General features: G+C 40.4%; 2 protein-coding genes across 4 annotated transcripts in view; one reads left to right on the top strand and one right to left on the bottom strand.

The window, feature by feature from the left end:
- Positions 1-3,171: 3,171 nt before the first annotated feature.
- sfr1 (SWI5-dependent homologous recombination repair protein 1) lies at positions 3,172-4,553 on the top strand. Its single transcript, XM_034682017.1, has 3 exons — positions 3,172-3,560; positions 3,724-4,083; positions 4,172-4,553. Exons 1-3 carry the CDS (start codon positions 3,465-3,467, stop codon positions 4,358-4,360), a joined length of 645 nt encoding a protein of 214 aa, XP_034537908.1. The 5' UTR covers positions 3,172-3,464; the 3' UTR covers positions 4,361-4,553.
- Positions 4,427-15,756, bottom strand: part of cfap43 (cilia and flagella associated protein 43) — a 22,889-nt gene continuing 11,559 nt past the window's right edge. For 2 of the 3 annotated variants that reach the window (XM_034682008.1, XM_034682010.1), the window contains exons 20-38: positions 14,820-14,945; positions 14,620-14,724; positions 14,415-14,531; positions 13,686-13,880; positions 13,278-13,484; positions 13,029-13,115; positions 12,739-12,819; positions 11,553-11,681; positions 11,344-11,463; positions 11,004-11,111; positions 10,710-10,796; positions 10,545-10,633; positions 10,255-10,465; positions 9,937-10,049; positions 9,575-9,734; positions 8,962-9,126; positions 7,793-7,873; positions 7,554-7,707; positions 4,427-4,737 (exon numbers count right to left, since the gene is read on the bottom strand). In XM_034682008.1, coding sequence (XP_034537899.1) covers positions 4,562-4,737; positions 7,554-7,707; positions 7,793-7,873; positions 8,962-9,126; positions 9,575-9,734; positions 9,937-10,049; positions 10,255-10,465; positions 10,545-10,633; positions 10,710-10,796; positions 11,004-11,111; positions 11,344-11,463; positions 11,553-11,681; positions 12,739-12,819; positions 13,029-13,115; positions 13,278-13,484; positions 13,686-13,880; positions 14,415-14,531; positions 14,620-14,724; positions 14,820-14,945 — 2,511 coding nt within the window. In that variant the 3' untranslated portion in view covers positions 4,427-4,561. The remainder of the gene's footprint in view (positions 4,738-7,553; positions 7,708-7,792; positions 7,874-8,961; positions 9,127-9,574; positions 9,735-9,936; positions 10,050-10,254; positions 10,466-10,544; positions 10,634-10,709; positions 10,797-11,003; positions 11,112-11,343; positions 11,464-11,552; positions 11,682-12,738; positions 12,820-13,028; positions 13,116-13,277; positions 13,485-13,685; positions 13,881-14,414; positions 14,532-14,619; positions 14,725-14,819; positions 14,946-15,756) is intronic. The other variant, XM_034682009.1, reaches the window with a different exon arrangement.

Genomic DNA, 15,756 nt, shown 5'->3' with positions numbered 1-15,756 from the left:
GCTCGTCCAAAAGAGCCTTTAAAGAGATAAACAGCCTGCTCAAACATGACATGAGCGCACACACCTGCTTTTGATGAAAGAACTGGCATCCTCTCTCAGTGTCTCACATAGCCTCTAGATTCTATAAACTCATACTAGTTCAGTTACTCCATGTATTGCCGAGGAGCAAGAACTGTATTTCATGTCAACTACTCAGACATTAAAAAAAAAAGCAAACTGCCTCCTGACTCACACATAATTGTGTTCAACCCTCAGCTCAGCAAGATTCAGCCATATAAAATGTTAAAAATCCCCATTCCCTGGGGTGTGTAGTATCACATTGCCAACTTCTGATGTTCAAGTCTAGGCAGGAACACATTATAATTCACACCTTTCTCCTCAAGGCCATAGAAAACAAAATTACAAAAAGTAGGACATATCCACGGGTTTCAATTCATTACAAACCCAACAACTGATAAACACATCAGTCCGAACAAGTCAAAAATAAATCCTTTAATAGAGATGAATCAACTGACAAGAGGAGGTGAATCACAAAATGAGTCGACCCTAGTAACACAGGGTATCCAAGTGAAACAGCTTCAACACTAAACCATTCTTCATGCACACACTTAGATGTGTTTGAGCTACGAATACAATTCCTCAAATTCTTTAAAAAGTTGTTTTAAAAACAATCCTATCAACAGCCTTTTTTTCTCTCTCTATTATCTATTCACGTCAGATCTTACTTTTAAAAAGAAGGGAGAGATTATGGAGCTTTATGCGCTAAATGTTTAGCCATAACATTGAAATTTGTGGGTGAAAATCATAGTGAAAATGTGTGGTTTGTGCTGTAAACTTTCAAACCTCTCACAACCAGTGGTGGACAAAATACACAGCTTCTTTACTTAAGTCAAAGTATAGATACTCCAGGTCAAATGTTACTCCAATACAAGTGAAAGTTACTCTGTCAGATTATCACTTGAGTTAAAGTACTGGAGTACATGCTTTGAAAATACTTAAGTATTCAAAGCACTCTAACTTTGTATTTTTACAAAGCATGAGTGCAGTCAAGAATACATAGAAGTACATTCTGTTACATTATGTTTATCTCGAAACCATTACTTGAAATCTCTAAAAACTATACCATGGAATAAAAACAGCAACTAAGTTACTCCAAGCACAGACAACTTAGTTTGAAATGTTCATCTGGAATGAAACAAATGTTGTGTAGCTCGACACGTTTTCTCGGGTTGGACTGTGAATTTTTGTACGTTTGGGCAGAGTGGGAAACAGGGAGAACATTTCAAAAGATACGTATCATTGTTCATTTCAAAAACCTCTAACATGGGCTGAATATATGACCATGGGTGCTCAGGTGGAGAATTATAGCCATCATTACCACCTCTAAATTAACTGCCTGATCTGAGTGAAATTTGCTGTGTTTGCTCCACGTTCAACCGTGGAAAAGCATAATATACAGGTACGACTAAACCACTGAGACTAACATAACTACACAAACACATTTTACTGTCTTAGGGATCAGATTTCAGAAAAGAGAAGGAAATTCATGAGCTGACTTCAAAGCAAAATAAGTGGGTAACTAGAGCATTAATAGAAATGTAGAGGAGAAAAAAGTACAATAATTGTCTTCTGAATGTAGTGGAGTAAAATTAATAAGTTTCCTCAAAACCAGTGGCGGTTATGGTGAGGAGCCAAGAGGGGCCAGTGCCCCTGTAAAACTGAACCTGGACCCCCTGTGGCCCCCCTGTGGCCCCCCTGTGGCCCCCCCTCCACACCAAAATAATATTATACAATAAAAAAAGCTTCGGTATCACGCCAATGTTACAGGTGGAACACATGCGTGTGGCACTTGGTTCCAGTCCCTTAGAGCTCAAAGGGACTCATGTTGAGTGTAGACAGGTGAACAGCTGCTGTCTGTCTGCATTTTGATATAGTACACAGCAGTCTATATGTCTAGTATATAGGGATGCACTGATGTTTTGCCAGTTTGTTCTCAGCCGGTCCTCGCCCTTCTCAGTCTCTTTTGTCAGGATTTAATGTGTCCCTCTGACAACACCCTTGGCCCCAGCCTGGCCCCCCCCAGTAAAATTGGTCTAGAACCGCCACTGCACAAAACATAATACTCAAGTAAAGTACAGATACTCAAAAAAATGTACTTAAGTACAATACTCAAGTAAATTTACTCTGTTACTGTCCACCACTGATTTTTAGACATAACATTGAAATTTGTGGGTGAAAATCATGGTGAAAATGTGTGGTTCGTGCTGTAAACTATCAAACCTCTCACAACCAGTGGTGGACAAAGTATACAGCTTCTTTACTTAAGTCAAAGTATAGATACTCCAGGTCAAATATTACTGCAATACAAGTGAAAGTTACTCTGTCAGTTTATTACTTGCGTTAAAGTACTGAAGTACTTGCTTTTAAAAATACTTAAGTATTCAAAGAACTTCTTAAAAAATCTCAAACATTGTATTTTCACAAAGCACGAGTGCAGTCAAGAATACATAGGAGTACATTCTGTTTTGTTTTGTGTTTATCTAGAAACAAGTGAATTTTTGTATGTTTGGGCAGAGTGGGAAACAGGGTGAACATTTCAAACGATACATATCATCTTCATTTCAAAAACCTCTAGCCAGATATGACCATGGGTGCTCAGGTGGAGAATGATAGCCATCATTACCACCTCTAATTGAACTGCCTGATCTGAGTGAAATTTGCTCTGTGTTCAACCGTGGAGACGCACAATATACAGGTACAACTAAAACCACTGAGACTAACAGAACTACACAAACACATTTTACTGTCTTGGGATCAGATTACAGAAAAGAGAAGGAAATTCATGACCTGACTTCAAAGCAAAAGTAGTGAGTTACTAGAGCACTGATATAAATGTAGTGGAGTCAAATGTACAATAATTGTCTTCTGAATGTAGTGGAGTAAAAGTAATAAGTTTCCTCAAAAAATAATACTCAAGTAAAGTACAGATACTTAAGTAAATTTACTCTGTTAATATGCACCACTGATGTTTAGACATAGCATTGGAATTTGGGGATTAAAATCATGGTGATAATGTGTGGTTCGAGCTTTAAACTTTTAAGCCGCCCACAACTACAGTTCCCAGAATGCAACTCGCTAATACGTCATCACATTTTGTCCAATCGCTGACTTTGGAGGTTTTCTTGAGCTGCTAAAACGCGGAAAAACAAACTCTCACAAACTTGCATCGCTGTCGCTGTTGTCTTTCAATCCTTTGATTGTTAAATATATGTTTCGAAATCTCATTTAAGCGAGAAGCCTTACATCTTCTGTAGTGTTTGTGTCTTTTGAAGGTAAAAATGGCGTTTTTCGCGTTTGTTTAGGAGCTTGTTGACAAGTTTAACCACTTCTAAGTTTATACAGTTCGCCTTTTATTGTACTCTTAGCAAACTTTGTGTTTTAATGGGCCAAAGTCAGTTTTACTTATGGAGATCACTCCCAAAGCAGCCAAAGTAAAATCAGTGTGTCCTTCAAGCTGTGATTCAGTGGAGTCGAGCCCTTCTGAGTATAAAGAGGAGAAGGTAGGAACACGTGCAATGTGTTATTAGTCAGGTAATGCTTGTTGGATTATAGTCAGGAAACATCATGTTCAAGTCGTAGTCTCGTTATGTCACTACGGATCGGACTTTATATAATATCTTCTATTATCAATTGACTATGATTCATTCTTTGTCATCTCTGCAGCATCACCAGAAGCTGAGCTCCTCTCTGAGAGAGAGACTGAAGAGATCAAGACGTTCCTTCACCTCGCCCATTTCTGTGGCCAAACGCCTTTGTGTGGATGAAGAGGAGGAGGAGGATGGTCGACAAGTTCCAGCAGATTCCCGAGAGAGAGTTAATAACTCTCCACTGATCATTCCCAGTGTTGATGTAAACAGGAATGAAGTGAGAACAGGGAGTGAGAAGTTTTCTGGACCCATTCCCGAACCAACACGTCCTCCTTCACAAGACTTAGCACAACAACGAGACCAGCTGAGGAAGGAGGTTAAAGACAAGATGGAGACTCTGCGCAGACTCAAGATGGTACAGATGTACAGAAGCAAGGTACCCGCTGCCTGTAAACTGTCTGGGTTTCTCCTAAAATGAATGTAATGGGATTGATATGAATGACACCTCTTGTCTCTCTTTGTAGAATGATTTAACACAGCTCAAGACCTTGATTGAGAAGTGGCGGAGCTGTGCTCAAGGAGCTCTGTTTGCACTCCAGTCAGAAGTCCCCATAGAAGGAAGAAAGGCCAGCCTGTCAGAGCTCATTGACCTCTTCGGTCTGGAAGATGGCATTTTGCACTTTGATCGCACAGAGGAGGACTTCACTACCTGATACAAGTTTCTGCAAAGCATATTATTTCACCGGTTGTCACAAAAATACTACAGAAGAACAATCACATTTCAAATATGCGTTCACTTATTGTTTTATTTGTTGCTGCTGTTCTGTTTGAATCCACATGTGCCTGAGTTGTAAATGTATACTTGCAAAGAAAATCATAAATAAATGTGTAATCTGTTGAAGAGAAGTCTTTGCTCAGGTGTGTTTCAGCTGGTCAAGTGAAGGGAAGTTCTTCCTCCTCAGACAATCCACTTCTGCCCAGAGGAGAGTCAGGTCCTCCTCCTGTGCTTTGACTAAATCCTTCAACCTTGACCTCTGAACAACTTCCTGGTAGCGCTCCTCTGTTGAGGCTGCCTGGCTTTCTTCTGGAGCTTAAGACAAAAAGACATGCAAAATTATCAGCAGGGGTGGCAGAAGTACAAACTTTGTTTGAGTAGAAGTATGGATACTTTTGGAAAAATATTTTTTCAAAAATGGTAAAAGCAGAGTACTGATGTTAATGTCAATTAATTTTGACCCTTTTCATCGCAGGTTTTACTTATCAGTCAAGAACATCACTTTTTACTGAGCATCTCTTCTTTACTGTCAAGTTTCACTCTCTTGTATGTTTTGTCACAGTGTCTTTTACATATATATATATATTTTTTTAAGTTATATTTTCTGGCATTTTTGCCTTTAATGGACAGGACATCTGAAGAGAAACAGGAAACGTGGGGAGCAGAGAGCAGGGTAGGACATACAGTAAATGGTCGAGGCTGGACCTCTGCGATGAGGGATATAGCCTCTGAATATGGGACGCGTGCTTAGACTGGTAGGCCAGCGGCGCCCTGTCTTTTACATTATTTTTGTTATGTTAAGCCCTATGGTTAAGCCTCATAATCATTGATTAAACCAGATAAATTGTATTTTCGTCATATTTAGGTTAAAATTGGAAGTAAAATCAGTCTGGACTTTGGCAAAGCAGTGTGCTGTGAACCATAGCATAAGTCAGTGACTATTATTCTGAGATACATCAAACCTTACACCAATCAGCCATAACATTGAAACCACCTTCCCTATACTGTGTAGGCCCCCTCTCGTCAGCTCATGGCTAAAACAGCCCTGAGCTGACAAGACATGGACACCACTGGACCCCCGAAGGTGTGCTGGCATTAAGAAATGGCAGCAGATCCTCATAATCCTGTGAGTTGCCTGATAAGGCCTCCATGTAATGGATGTGGTTGTTCGGCAAATCCCACAGATTGTTGATTGAACTGAGATCAAAGGAGTTTGGAGACCAATAATAACTGGTATTTATATAGCGCCTTTCAAGAAACCCAAGGTCGCTTCACAGGGTCAGGTAGGGGGTCTGTGGGGTAGGTGGGGATATCTAACGGGGAAAGGCCTTGAGGAAAAGACTGCTTTCTTAAAAGTGTCCAGGGTTGGGGCGTTGCGGATGTCGGGAAGGAGAGAGTTCCACAGAGTGGGGGCTGCCACACTGAAGGCTCTGTCTCCAAAAGTCTGCAGCTTAGTCCAGGGGATGGAGAGGAGACCCAGGTCCGAAGACCGTAGATTCCGGGATGGAGTGTGTTGGTGGAGGAGGTCAGCCAGGTATCAGGCGGCAGGGCATGCAGAGATTTGTAGGTGAGGAGGAGGAGTTTCTAGGAGATGCGGTACTTAACAGGGAGCTAGTGGTGAATGAGAGTGGGGGTGATGTGCTGCCAGGGCTTGGTGTGCGTGAGAACCCTGGCAGCTGAGTTCTGCACGTATTAGAGCCTGTCCAGGGCATTGCTGGGTTCCCGGAACAGGACTCCATTGCAGTAATCCAGCCGGGAGGTAATGAAAGCGTGGATGAGGGTCTGGGCAACTGAATCGGAGAGAGAGATGGACGCAGCCGGGAGATGTTCTTCAGGTGGTAGAAAGCAGACTTTGTGACTGATTTGATGTGTGACCGGAAGGAGAGGGTGGAGTCAAGAATGACACCCAGGTTGTGGACTTTAGGAGATAGGGAGATGGAACAGCCATCCACATGGAGGAGGAGATCTCCAACTTTCCTGAGCAGTGGCTTGGGGGCCACAACCATGAGCTCCGACCAAGTCGACAAACTGTGTTCCTCCAGGCTACCTTCTTCCACATTGCTTTGTGGTGCAGTTCTAATGCTCATGTGGTCATTGTAGGTTCCTATCATGGGTGGATGGATCAGCGTGTACACCACGGCTATGCAGCCCCATGTGCATCAAACTAACACCTCACTGTCAGAACCAGCATTCACTTTTTTCAGCTATTTGAGCTCCAGTGGCTCTTCTCTTAGATTGGACCACACAGGCATCAATGAGCCTTGGCTGCTCATGACCCTGTGGCTAGTTCACTTGATTTTCTTTCTTGGACCACTTTCGGTAGGTACTGACCCTTACAGACTGGTAACACAACATAGAGCTGCTGTTTTGAAGATGCTCTGACTCAATCATATAGACAACAACAATTTGGCCCTTTTCAAAACAGCTCATATCCTCATACTTCTTCCAACACATCAACCTAAACTATCCCAACCACTGATAGGTGTTATGGCAAAAATATAATCAATGTTATTCACGTCACCTGTCAGTGGTCATAATGTTATTGATGATCTGTGTAAACTCTGAGCCAATGTTTTTAGACTTAAAGCTGCTGTTGGTAGTCCTGGAATAAACATCAGTTCAGGGAGAGATTTCAAATGTCAACACTACCCCTCGACACCAGATTTCCCTCTCACTACACCCCTCTGCCCCCTCTCTGCTCCTGTAAGCCCAGCCCACAAACAGATTGTAGTGCACACTCAATCAGGATGATGTAGGAGGACCAATCAAGAGAGTAGTTCTGATTGGTCAGAGCTGACGGGAGCAATTGGAATTTGTAGATTGATGGATACAGAGACATAGGAAAACACAGAGATCTCGCCATAATCTCAAAATACCTAATTTATTGATGGCTGTTGATGAGTGTTATGACTTTTTTGTCAAACACAAAATAAGTACTATTTTTTTACCCCAGTCCTACCAACTGCCGCTTTAAGGAGTAGATGGAAAGTATGGGTGTTAAAAAAGGGTATGTCCAAAAAACTAAAGTGTCTAACAATGACCTAAAAGCTACTGGCCATCAATAATGAAGAGTCAGAAAATCTGTCTTTTGTTATGTGATTCAATCCATTTCAAATAAATGTTTTCATTACCGATTTCTTCATAGACGAGTCTCCTTTCTGCCACAGCCACCTGCATGTCGGGTAGCCGTTGCTCCACAACTCCACTCTTTTTCACTTTCAGTGCTGCCTGCCTTTTTAGCTGGTCAATCATTTTTTTGCGATGCTGCACGCTCTGTAGATGAGTCTAAAAAATAAAGAATAATATACATCCTAACCCAAATGCACAAAGAAAGAGCTAATTAATGAGATCTTTGTTACTTTTCTGTTACCTTTTCCTGGAAAGCTACAGTTTTCTCCAGAGAGGAAACCTGCTTGGACACACGGCTGTCTTGATCTGCATTGTCGAGGTACTGGAAAGAAAAGGGAATATCTGTCATATATGAAGTGATTACTGAAAATACACAACAGAGAAGGATGATGAAGTATCTGGACAGATTTTGTTCCAATTATTAAGTCTAGATCTCTTGTTGAAAGATCCCACAGCTGTAGTTAAAAGAAAGTTTTATCTTATAACATCCTGGATGTGATTTTGTATTTTTGAAGTTTTTCTTTCTCAAGGATATTGCGGCCTTAACAATGAGAGGAAGCTGCATGCCACGCCTCAGCAGAGCCACCTGAACTGTTTGCCAGGAAACTGGTATTCATGCCTGAAAACGTGTTTGTGTGTGCCATGCTAAATTGATGATAGATGACTCATTTGATTTGGATGTATTTTTTATTGCTCAACTATCGCCTACCTGCTTTTTTTAAAATCACAAACTCAAAATGTCTTGTGTGCTGTAACAGGTATGTAGGAATGAAATGACTCAAACACTGAGCGAGGTGTTTTCTTGTCAAGTTCAGTGGTCTGTATTTAATGAAACTTGCCTGAGATTGACATTTGCTATAAAACGAAGCAGAAGAAGCTTCTCTGTTGACCTAGAAGTTTGAATCATTTCAGAAACCTGGCTGATGCATTAAAGCACGAATAGAGCAAGCACTGTTATCGTATTTAACAAGTCTCTGTTTATTTGGGGAGAAATTTAAAAGATGCAAAGCAAGGGGGCGGGGAGCCTGCGTGAACAGGGTGTGTTTGGGATGAAAGATCATCCATCTGTATTCAGGGATGGTAACAATTTTCTGTTCTGAAAAACATCAGATGCTGCCAAAACCAAAATACCTGCCTTTATATCTCTGACTGAGGTTTGGCCAGGAGTGATAACAGAGCTCAAGTTTCACCCTAAACGCGGAGACTTCATTGTCATTTTCAGCAGATGGTGAACTTCTGACACATAATTATCTTGTCCGAATTATGCTAACGGAGTAGTCTATTTACTAAAACAAAACAGCATTATCACAAAGTGTTTTTTTCCCAATTCCCGTACCTACACGTGAAAATAAAAGACTTAAAAGTCCCTGTGTATAGTTGCAAATCTAGCCGTATCTTGATTACACTCACATCCTGTTGCTCCTTTGTGAGTTTTAACTTCTGAATGTCTCTCTTCTTGTTGTTGAGGTCCTCTATCTGCATTGTCAGCCATCTGTGCTCCCACTGCAGCTGGATGATGCCCTTACGGAAGTCTTTGCACTCCACCATGGAGGCGATCTTCTGCCCACCAAGAGTCTGATAAAAACAATAGAAAGATACAACCAATAGTGGACTTTGGTTATCTGAATCAAGTAATAAGTGTACATGCAAGCTCAGCCTTGTGTGTGTATGTGTATAAAGATCTACATAGTAAGAAGAAATATCTTTGTTTTGACAAAAGTTTTTTATAAGCTTGTCTCTTCATCTCCCTCTATCCCTCTTTCCAATGGCAATATGGTCGTGCTAAATGCTGCAAAGTGCTCTGCTCATGGTGGATTAAGATGAGATCAGAATGAGTCCTGTCTGTGAGATGGGACTGGATCTTATCCTGTCTTGATGTTGGGTCTTTGTTAACAATATAACATAGAGTATGGTCTAGACCTGCTGTTTCTAAAAAGCGTCTTGAGATAAGATTTGTTGTGATTTGGCGCTCTATAAATAAAGATTGATTGATTGATTGTGTGTCTGGTGGTTTGAGGCGGACCCTGATGGTTCTATTAAGGTCCTCCACCACACTCTTGGGGTAAAGCACGGAGTCGGTGTAGTCAGCAGTCATGTCGGCAACAGCAACCTCCACTTGGTCTGGTTTGAGCAGGACCTGGACCATGGTGTCCATCAGGAAACGGTTCTTCTGTCTGTGCAAACTACAAGGCAGCAGAATAAAAAAAAACCTCACAAATGACTAATAACATATGTTAAAATGGATCAGATTTTCTACACATTTTCTAATGAAGGACTTGTTGATAAAGTGCTGTTCTCTCCAGACTTTCTGTAACTTTTGTTTGAAAGTATTGGAATAAAAAAACTATGAGCTGCTAATGATCAGAAGGGATCGCATATTCGTACCGTTCAAGCTCATCAGATAGATTCTTAATTTCTTGATGTGCAGCCTTGTCCTCGTCTCTCCTCTTCTGCAGGAATGCTTGCATCTCAGCTAGAGTCAAAGCATTTAATTTGACCTGCACATAACATATAGATGACACAAGACAGTGTATTAGCTGGTCTGGGCATTACATCATGGAGCACAAGGGTTGCAAAAGACTCAACAAGTCGTCAGATTGTGAAATGATTGGCTGATTGTACATTGTATATTTATACAGTGAAGCCTCTGTGTGAAGCTTGTCTCCTCTCCCAATCTTTAACCTTTCCATGTCCTCATTTCACCTTTTGCTCGCTCTCTACTTTCATTCTGCGGACAAGACAAAACTTCTCCCAGATGGAGCGGTTCAAACCCTCTGGCATATTCTCTGGAGCATCCAGCTCCTCCATGGCCTTCAGCATTTTTCCAAGCGCATCAGGAGCCAGAGAACCACACAGGCGCTGCTCTTTAAATGGGTTGGTGTTGTTGGCGGTCTGGGTCCTCATCTTTTGAACCCTGAGGCATAAAAGACGATGTTTGCTACACAGTCTGAAGGCATGAGTGGGCACGAGCACTGTTGATGAGTATCACTGACCTGGGTCTACGTTTGAATAGCTTGTAAAGTTTATCGACCACATGGCCGGGAACATTAAAGAACTCCTTCCTGAAGTCTTTGTCAAGAGACTTGGGAGACATGGAGAGATGTATGAGGACCATCACTTACAGTCAAAATGATTCAGGATTTGGTCAGCTGGCTTACTTTGTCGTCAACCACGATGGTGCTATAGTTCTCATGAAACAATTCCACTTCTTCTTCGTGTTTCTTCAGCTGCTCGCCAATTTCATCCTGCCAGAATAATACATGTTGATATGACAAGATTGGCAGTCCTTAAGCATAAACAGATAAATCTGCTGCACAGGTTAGCCCTTGCAAAACAGGCCCAAGCAATGAAGAATATGTTATACTAGAATTCACTGAGTGTCTCACAAGTAACACAATCCAAGGCTGACAGTCAAAAATTCTTTCAGCCTTACTGTGTAAGAGTTTTCTGACCTTGAATGCCACCGTTTTTTCAAGTTTGAGCTTGAGCTCGAGCTCTCGATTTCTCATCTCCTCTTCAATGAGGACGGAGTAGGCGAGATAAGTAATCTTAAGCTCTTCCTGGAAAAAGAAAAACATGAAAACGGGACATTTTTATAGGTGTCACATACTCGAGAGATCATGTGTCACAGATTCACAGGGAGACGATGATGAGAAGAAAGGGCCTTTCAGCTGACAGTATGTGAGGGAAATGAAACAATGTGAAGCAGATGAACGATGTGTGTGTGTTTGTTTAGTCCAGCTGTGTTTACACGTGTGTCACGTGTGTGGTGAGTACACTGTGCTGGCTCACCTGGTATACAGTCATTTCACATTTGATTTTCTTCTCAAACAGCTGCTTCACAGTTCCATCAAACCTCTCAGTGGCATCCTTGGTGACTGCCTGCAGTTTTTTTATTTCAGTTCCCATTGACTGCAACAAGACAGCACACGGACGATTTATATTGAAAACTGATCTGAAATTTATTACATTTCTAAAAATAGCTGAAATGATTGTAATACCTTTCTATATTTCTCCTTCTCCTCGCTCAGGTCTTTGGCTTTATTTTCATACTCTTTGTGGACTCTCCTCTCCTCCTCGGTCCAGTGGATCGAAGGTTTGGTCAAAACAAACTCAGGCGGAGGTATTTCCTGTGGAGTGGATTCAATAGAAACTATGTGCCCCTTTGTGCTGATTTGTCTAATTCAACTGACACTGCTTAGAAAAGAATGAAGCTAAAAAAAAAAACGTAAGTCATCATTTGCCCACTTTGTGAGGATTAACACTTCACTGTGCTTGTAGTTCATTTGGCTGCAGTGAGGCATCATGTTTAGGTACATCATTAGAAACAACTGCAGGAGGCAGGGACGTTTTTTCCCTCTCTAGTTTTCTGTGATTCTCTCCAAAATTATCAAACTATGTCTTCATTAAACACTGAGCAAACTCTGTGATCTATTTGTATCATAAATGAACATGCAATTATAAAAACAATAAAAATAACATGAAAATTATGGTTGCCACTATGACTTTCTTGAATTCCTCTGTATTACTTGTTTTTTCATTAATTGACAAAATTTCTGTTTTTACAAAATGAATTATTTAATACTTTTTAAATAATGATTTTGCAAAAATTACACTTTGAATTATTATTACTACAAATCCAATCAGTATATTCTCATACTTAAGAAGCTACAACCAGAGAATATTCAGCATTCAGGCTTAAAAAATGCCATAAAAGTTGCTTAATTAAAGTCACTCTTTTCTTCTAAAAAATATTCATCAACCAATATAATTTTTGCAGATGGATTAAAGTCTGCTGATTTAAATAGATAACTATCAATTTGCTCACAGCCTTTTGTCAGCCTGGTTTCAACAGAGCTTTTTACATATTTTAAAGAGATTTTAATATCTAAATCCAGGCACCACTGGCCTAACGGTTTAAGCACGCCCTATGTACAGAGGCTATAGTCCTCGTAGCAGCAGTTGCTTGTTAGTCTCCTGGCCTCAACATTTGCTGCATGTCTTCCCCCTCTCTCTACTCGCCACATTTCCTGTCTTTCTTCAGCTCTTCTATCCAATGAAAAAATAAATCTACATTAACTTAAAAACTAGTGATTGAACATTTCCCAGTAACAAATGTGTATCTAATTCTGTAGATTAACTTGTACTGTATGTATGCATACATTCATTTTTAAGTTTTTGACCCACCACTTTCAAGATGTTCTCTTTTTTCACTTCAAGCGCTCCATCCATCATATCATCGAGAGCTCTCTCTCTGAGGCTATCCCCCTGCAAAACAAAGGGCGGAAAAAAACATCAGTATAAAATAGAAATCTGCGGCTTTAACTATCACACCAGGGGACTGTGATGTATAGTATTTCTAATTGTTAAAAGGTCTAAAATGTTTACTCTGTTTACTAAGACTGAAGCTTCTGTATGTGGAAGAGATGATTTTGTTCAGTTTAAAAAACAAAAACATATTTGTTTCAGCAGCATACTTTGGCAGCCAGTCGCTTCTGCTCTTCCAATTTCTTCCTCTCCTCCTCCTCTCTCTGTTCTGGGGTGAGATACTTCTCTGCCTTTATCTGGAGAGAAACAAAGGGACATGTTTCTCTGTTAAAAAAAAAGTTTAAAGTACCTTGAGCAATTAAAACACACACAGACAAACAGGTAGCTAAACGTAGACATTCTGTTTCTTGAACTTCATGTGAACTGTAACAACTGCTTGTTTTTGACAGGTCAGTAACCTCAGAGTCCTCCACAGTGAGAAGTCTCTCTGGACACTCGCTGACGGTCAGGGTTGGCTCCAACAGCGTCTCGTTCATGTCCAGTTCCAGCATGATCTCCCTGATTTGCCGGTTCCTCTCCCTGGCACGGCTGAGCTCCTGCACCTTCTGTCTGTGCACCGTCTCAAAGTCCGCGTTGAACCCAGTCTTGATGCGATAAATCAAATCCTGCATTTGGATTGAAATTTGACAAGATAATATTTATCATCATGGTGATAATAACCACCTTAGATCCATTCTAATGAGATCTTTTTATCAAATCTTCATTTCAGACATTTCTTCATTGTCTGAGTGTGTTTGCCTTTGAGGAGAACTCTGTAATTTTCACACTTTTGCTGGGACGCCACAGCTTTTAAAACAGGTTCCCACCTGTAGCAGAATCATCTGGTTGATCCTCTGTTCAGTGGTTTGCAGGCTGAACTGATCGTAAATGTGAGGATCTGAATATCCTAACTCTGCAGAGAAACTTCCTGAGACAGCGGCACTCTCTGCCCCGCGACCTTCTTCGCCCTGCTCTTCCTCCTTCGCTCCGGGTGTTTTGGAACATTTCTCTAAGCTTCTCTGCTGAGTTAAAAGGTGGGGAAGAAAAACATTAAATAAGAAGGCTGAAATGAATGTTCGGGAGTAAATCTGTGGCTATAAGATTATAAACTTCAACTAAAGATTATTACAGTGACAAGAACTATCTTAACAACTTTCCTCTGGCCACACAGCCATAAATCCTGAACAGTTTCAACACTGGGGGATTGGCACAGACTCAAGCATTTAAAAAGTTACAGCAGGGAAAGGTCACACATAGGACTGTGATGCAAAGCATCAAATTACTTTCCAGCTGTAAACCTGTTTTGACTTGAATGCTTATACCATAAAATGTATTGCCAGAGAATAAACTCCCACGTGCTGAAGAGGCTGCACTGTCACAGCTTTATTGACACGTTTAAATGCGTCGGCAACACCATAATGCTTCCCTTCTGTTTCAAATTAAAGCAATAATCATATCATCGATTGCTTTCTAACTCATCACACGTGCTTCTATGTGCCGTGTTGACAGGAATCTAAACCACAGGCTGTTCAGGCCTGTTGATCCGTTTTGCTTACGGTGCAGGCAGCTTTTTCAAACTTCCTTATATCCTGAACCCTGCGAAGGTCCTCCTCCTCTTCCTCTGTTCGCTCCCTCAGAGGGTAGTTTTTCACCTCGTGTTCAGAGTGAAAGGCCTGCAGGACAAAAACCAGAAGTGATTAAGAGCACTCAAGACAGATAATAACGTACTCTGAAAATGGAGTGCTTGTTCCTGAGACTTACCCTGATGGCCTTTCCTTTGACCTTCATTGAATCCCAACATTCTTTCTTTAGGACATCACGTAGGTAACACTTGGCTAACATCTCCCATTCAACTTCACTCCTCACCTATAATATGAGAAATTAAATGAGAAAATCCTACAGTCATGACCTTAAAGAAACTTTGAAGGTTAATTGCACTCGTGTTTGTGCGTGTGGATTACTTTGATAACTTCCTGCTGCACCATGGCCTCCAGCCTCTTCTGCTCCTCGATATCCAGGTTAAATTCATGAAGTTCAAGACGCTCAATGTCGGGGAGTGTCTCATTTTCACGAATCATATCCTGGATCTGTCGAAAGAAGAAAACAGATTACTCAAAGAATTAGTTTTTTGGACGAATTCTTTGTCAGGAATTTAAAAACTCTGTGACTTGTTGAAAAATGATGCACCTGCCTTTAATACAATTATACAGTTCCTGTTGTTACACTGTTGAAAACATGACTACAAATGTAACTTATTTTTTATAGTACTATGTATATGTCAAAATAGAGTTTGAAATAAATGTGAATGAAAATTAACCTTCCTGTTATGTTCGTTTCTCTGGAACAGCAATAATTTTCTTGGGTCAATTTGACCTGGGGCATATTCAATTATCCAAAAGTGTCAGAACCCTAAAAAATCCCAATACACATTTTTTTAAATCTAATTTTTAACTCCATTACTAACATGGTTCAATGAGGATAACTCACTCATTTTTTATTAAAATTCATGTTAAAACTTTTTTTATGTACATTGGAAAGCCCTAAATATAAATACAATAGCTTTACATGACATAGATTTTTGTTTATTTTATTTTTATTTTTATGAAGTGATGTTGAGAAATTAACACGATTCCTCTTCTGTCACATGTTGCCCAGATTTTTATGCTGCATTTAGCAGGTTTGGAAGGTATATATAGCCTAAAACAGACTTTAAAGGGGTCAGTTTGACCTGCAACATTACGGGAGGGTTAAAGAACAGATGTGTGACGTTTGTTTATTTATTAATTATTTATCTTACTAATTTGATCATTATTTATCAGAAGAATTTCATGTATAGATGTTCTCCTTTAACTTCTGATTGTTTTTAACTCAGTGGTGACTCTGATTTGCTTATTTTAA

Source organism: Notolabrus celidotus, chromosome 4 (genome assembly GCF_009762535.1).
Source record: "Notolabrus celidotus isolate fNotCel1 chromosome 4, fNotCel1.pri, whole genome shotgun sequence".
Taxonomy (NCBI): Eukaryota; Metazoa; Chordata; class Actinopteri; order Labriformes; family Labridae; genus Notolabrus; species Notolabrus celidotus.
Note: the sequence above shows the minus strand (reverse complement) of the source record. Positions and strands in the feature narration are given on the sequence as shown.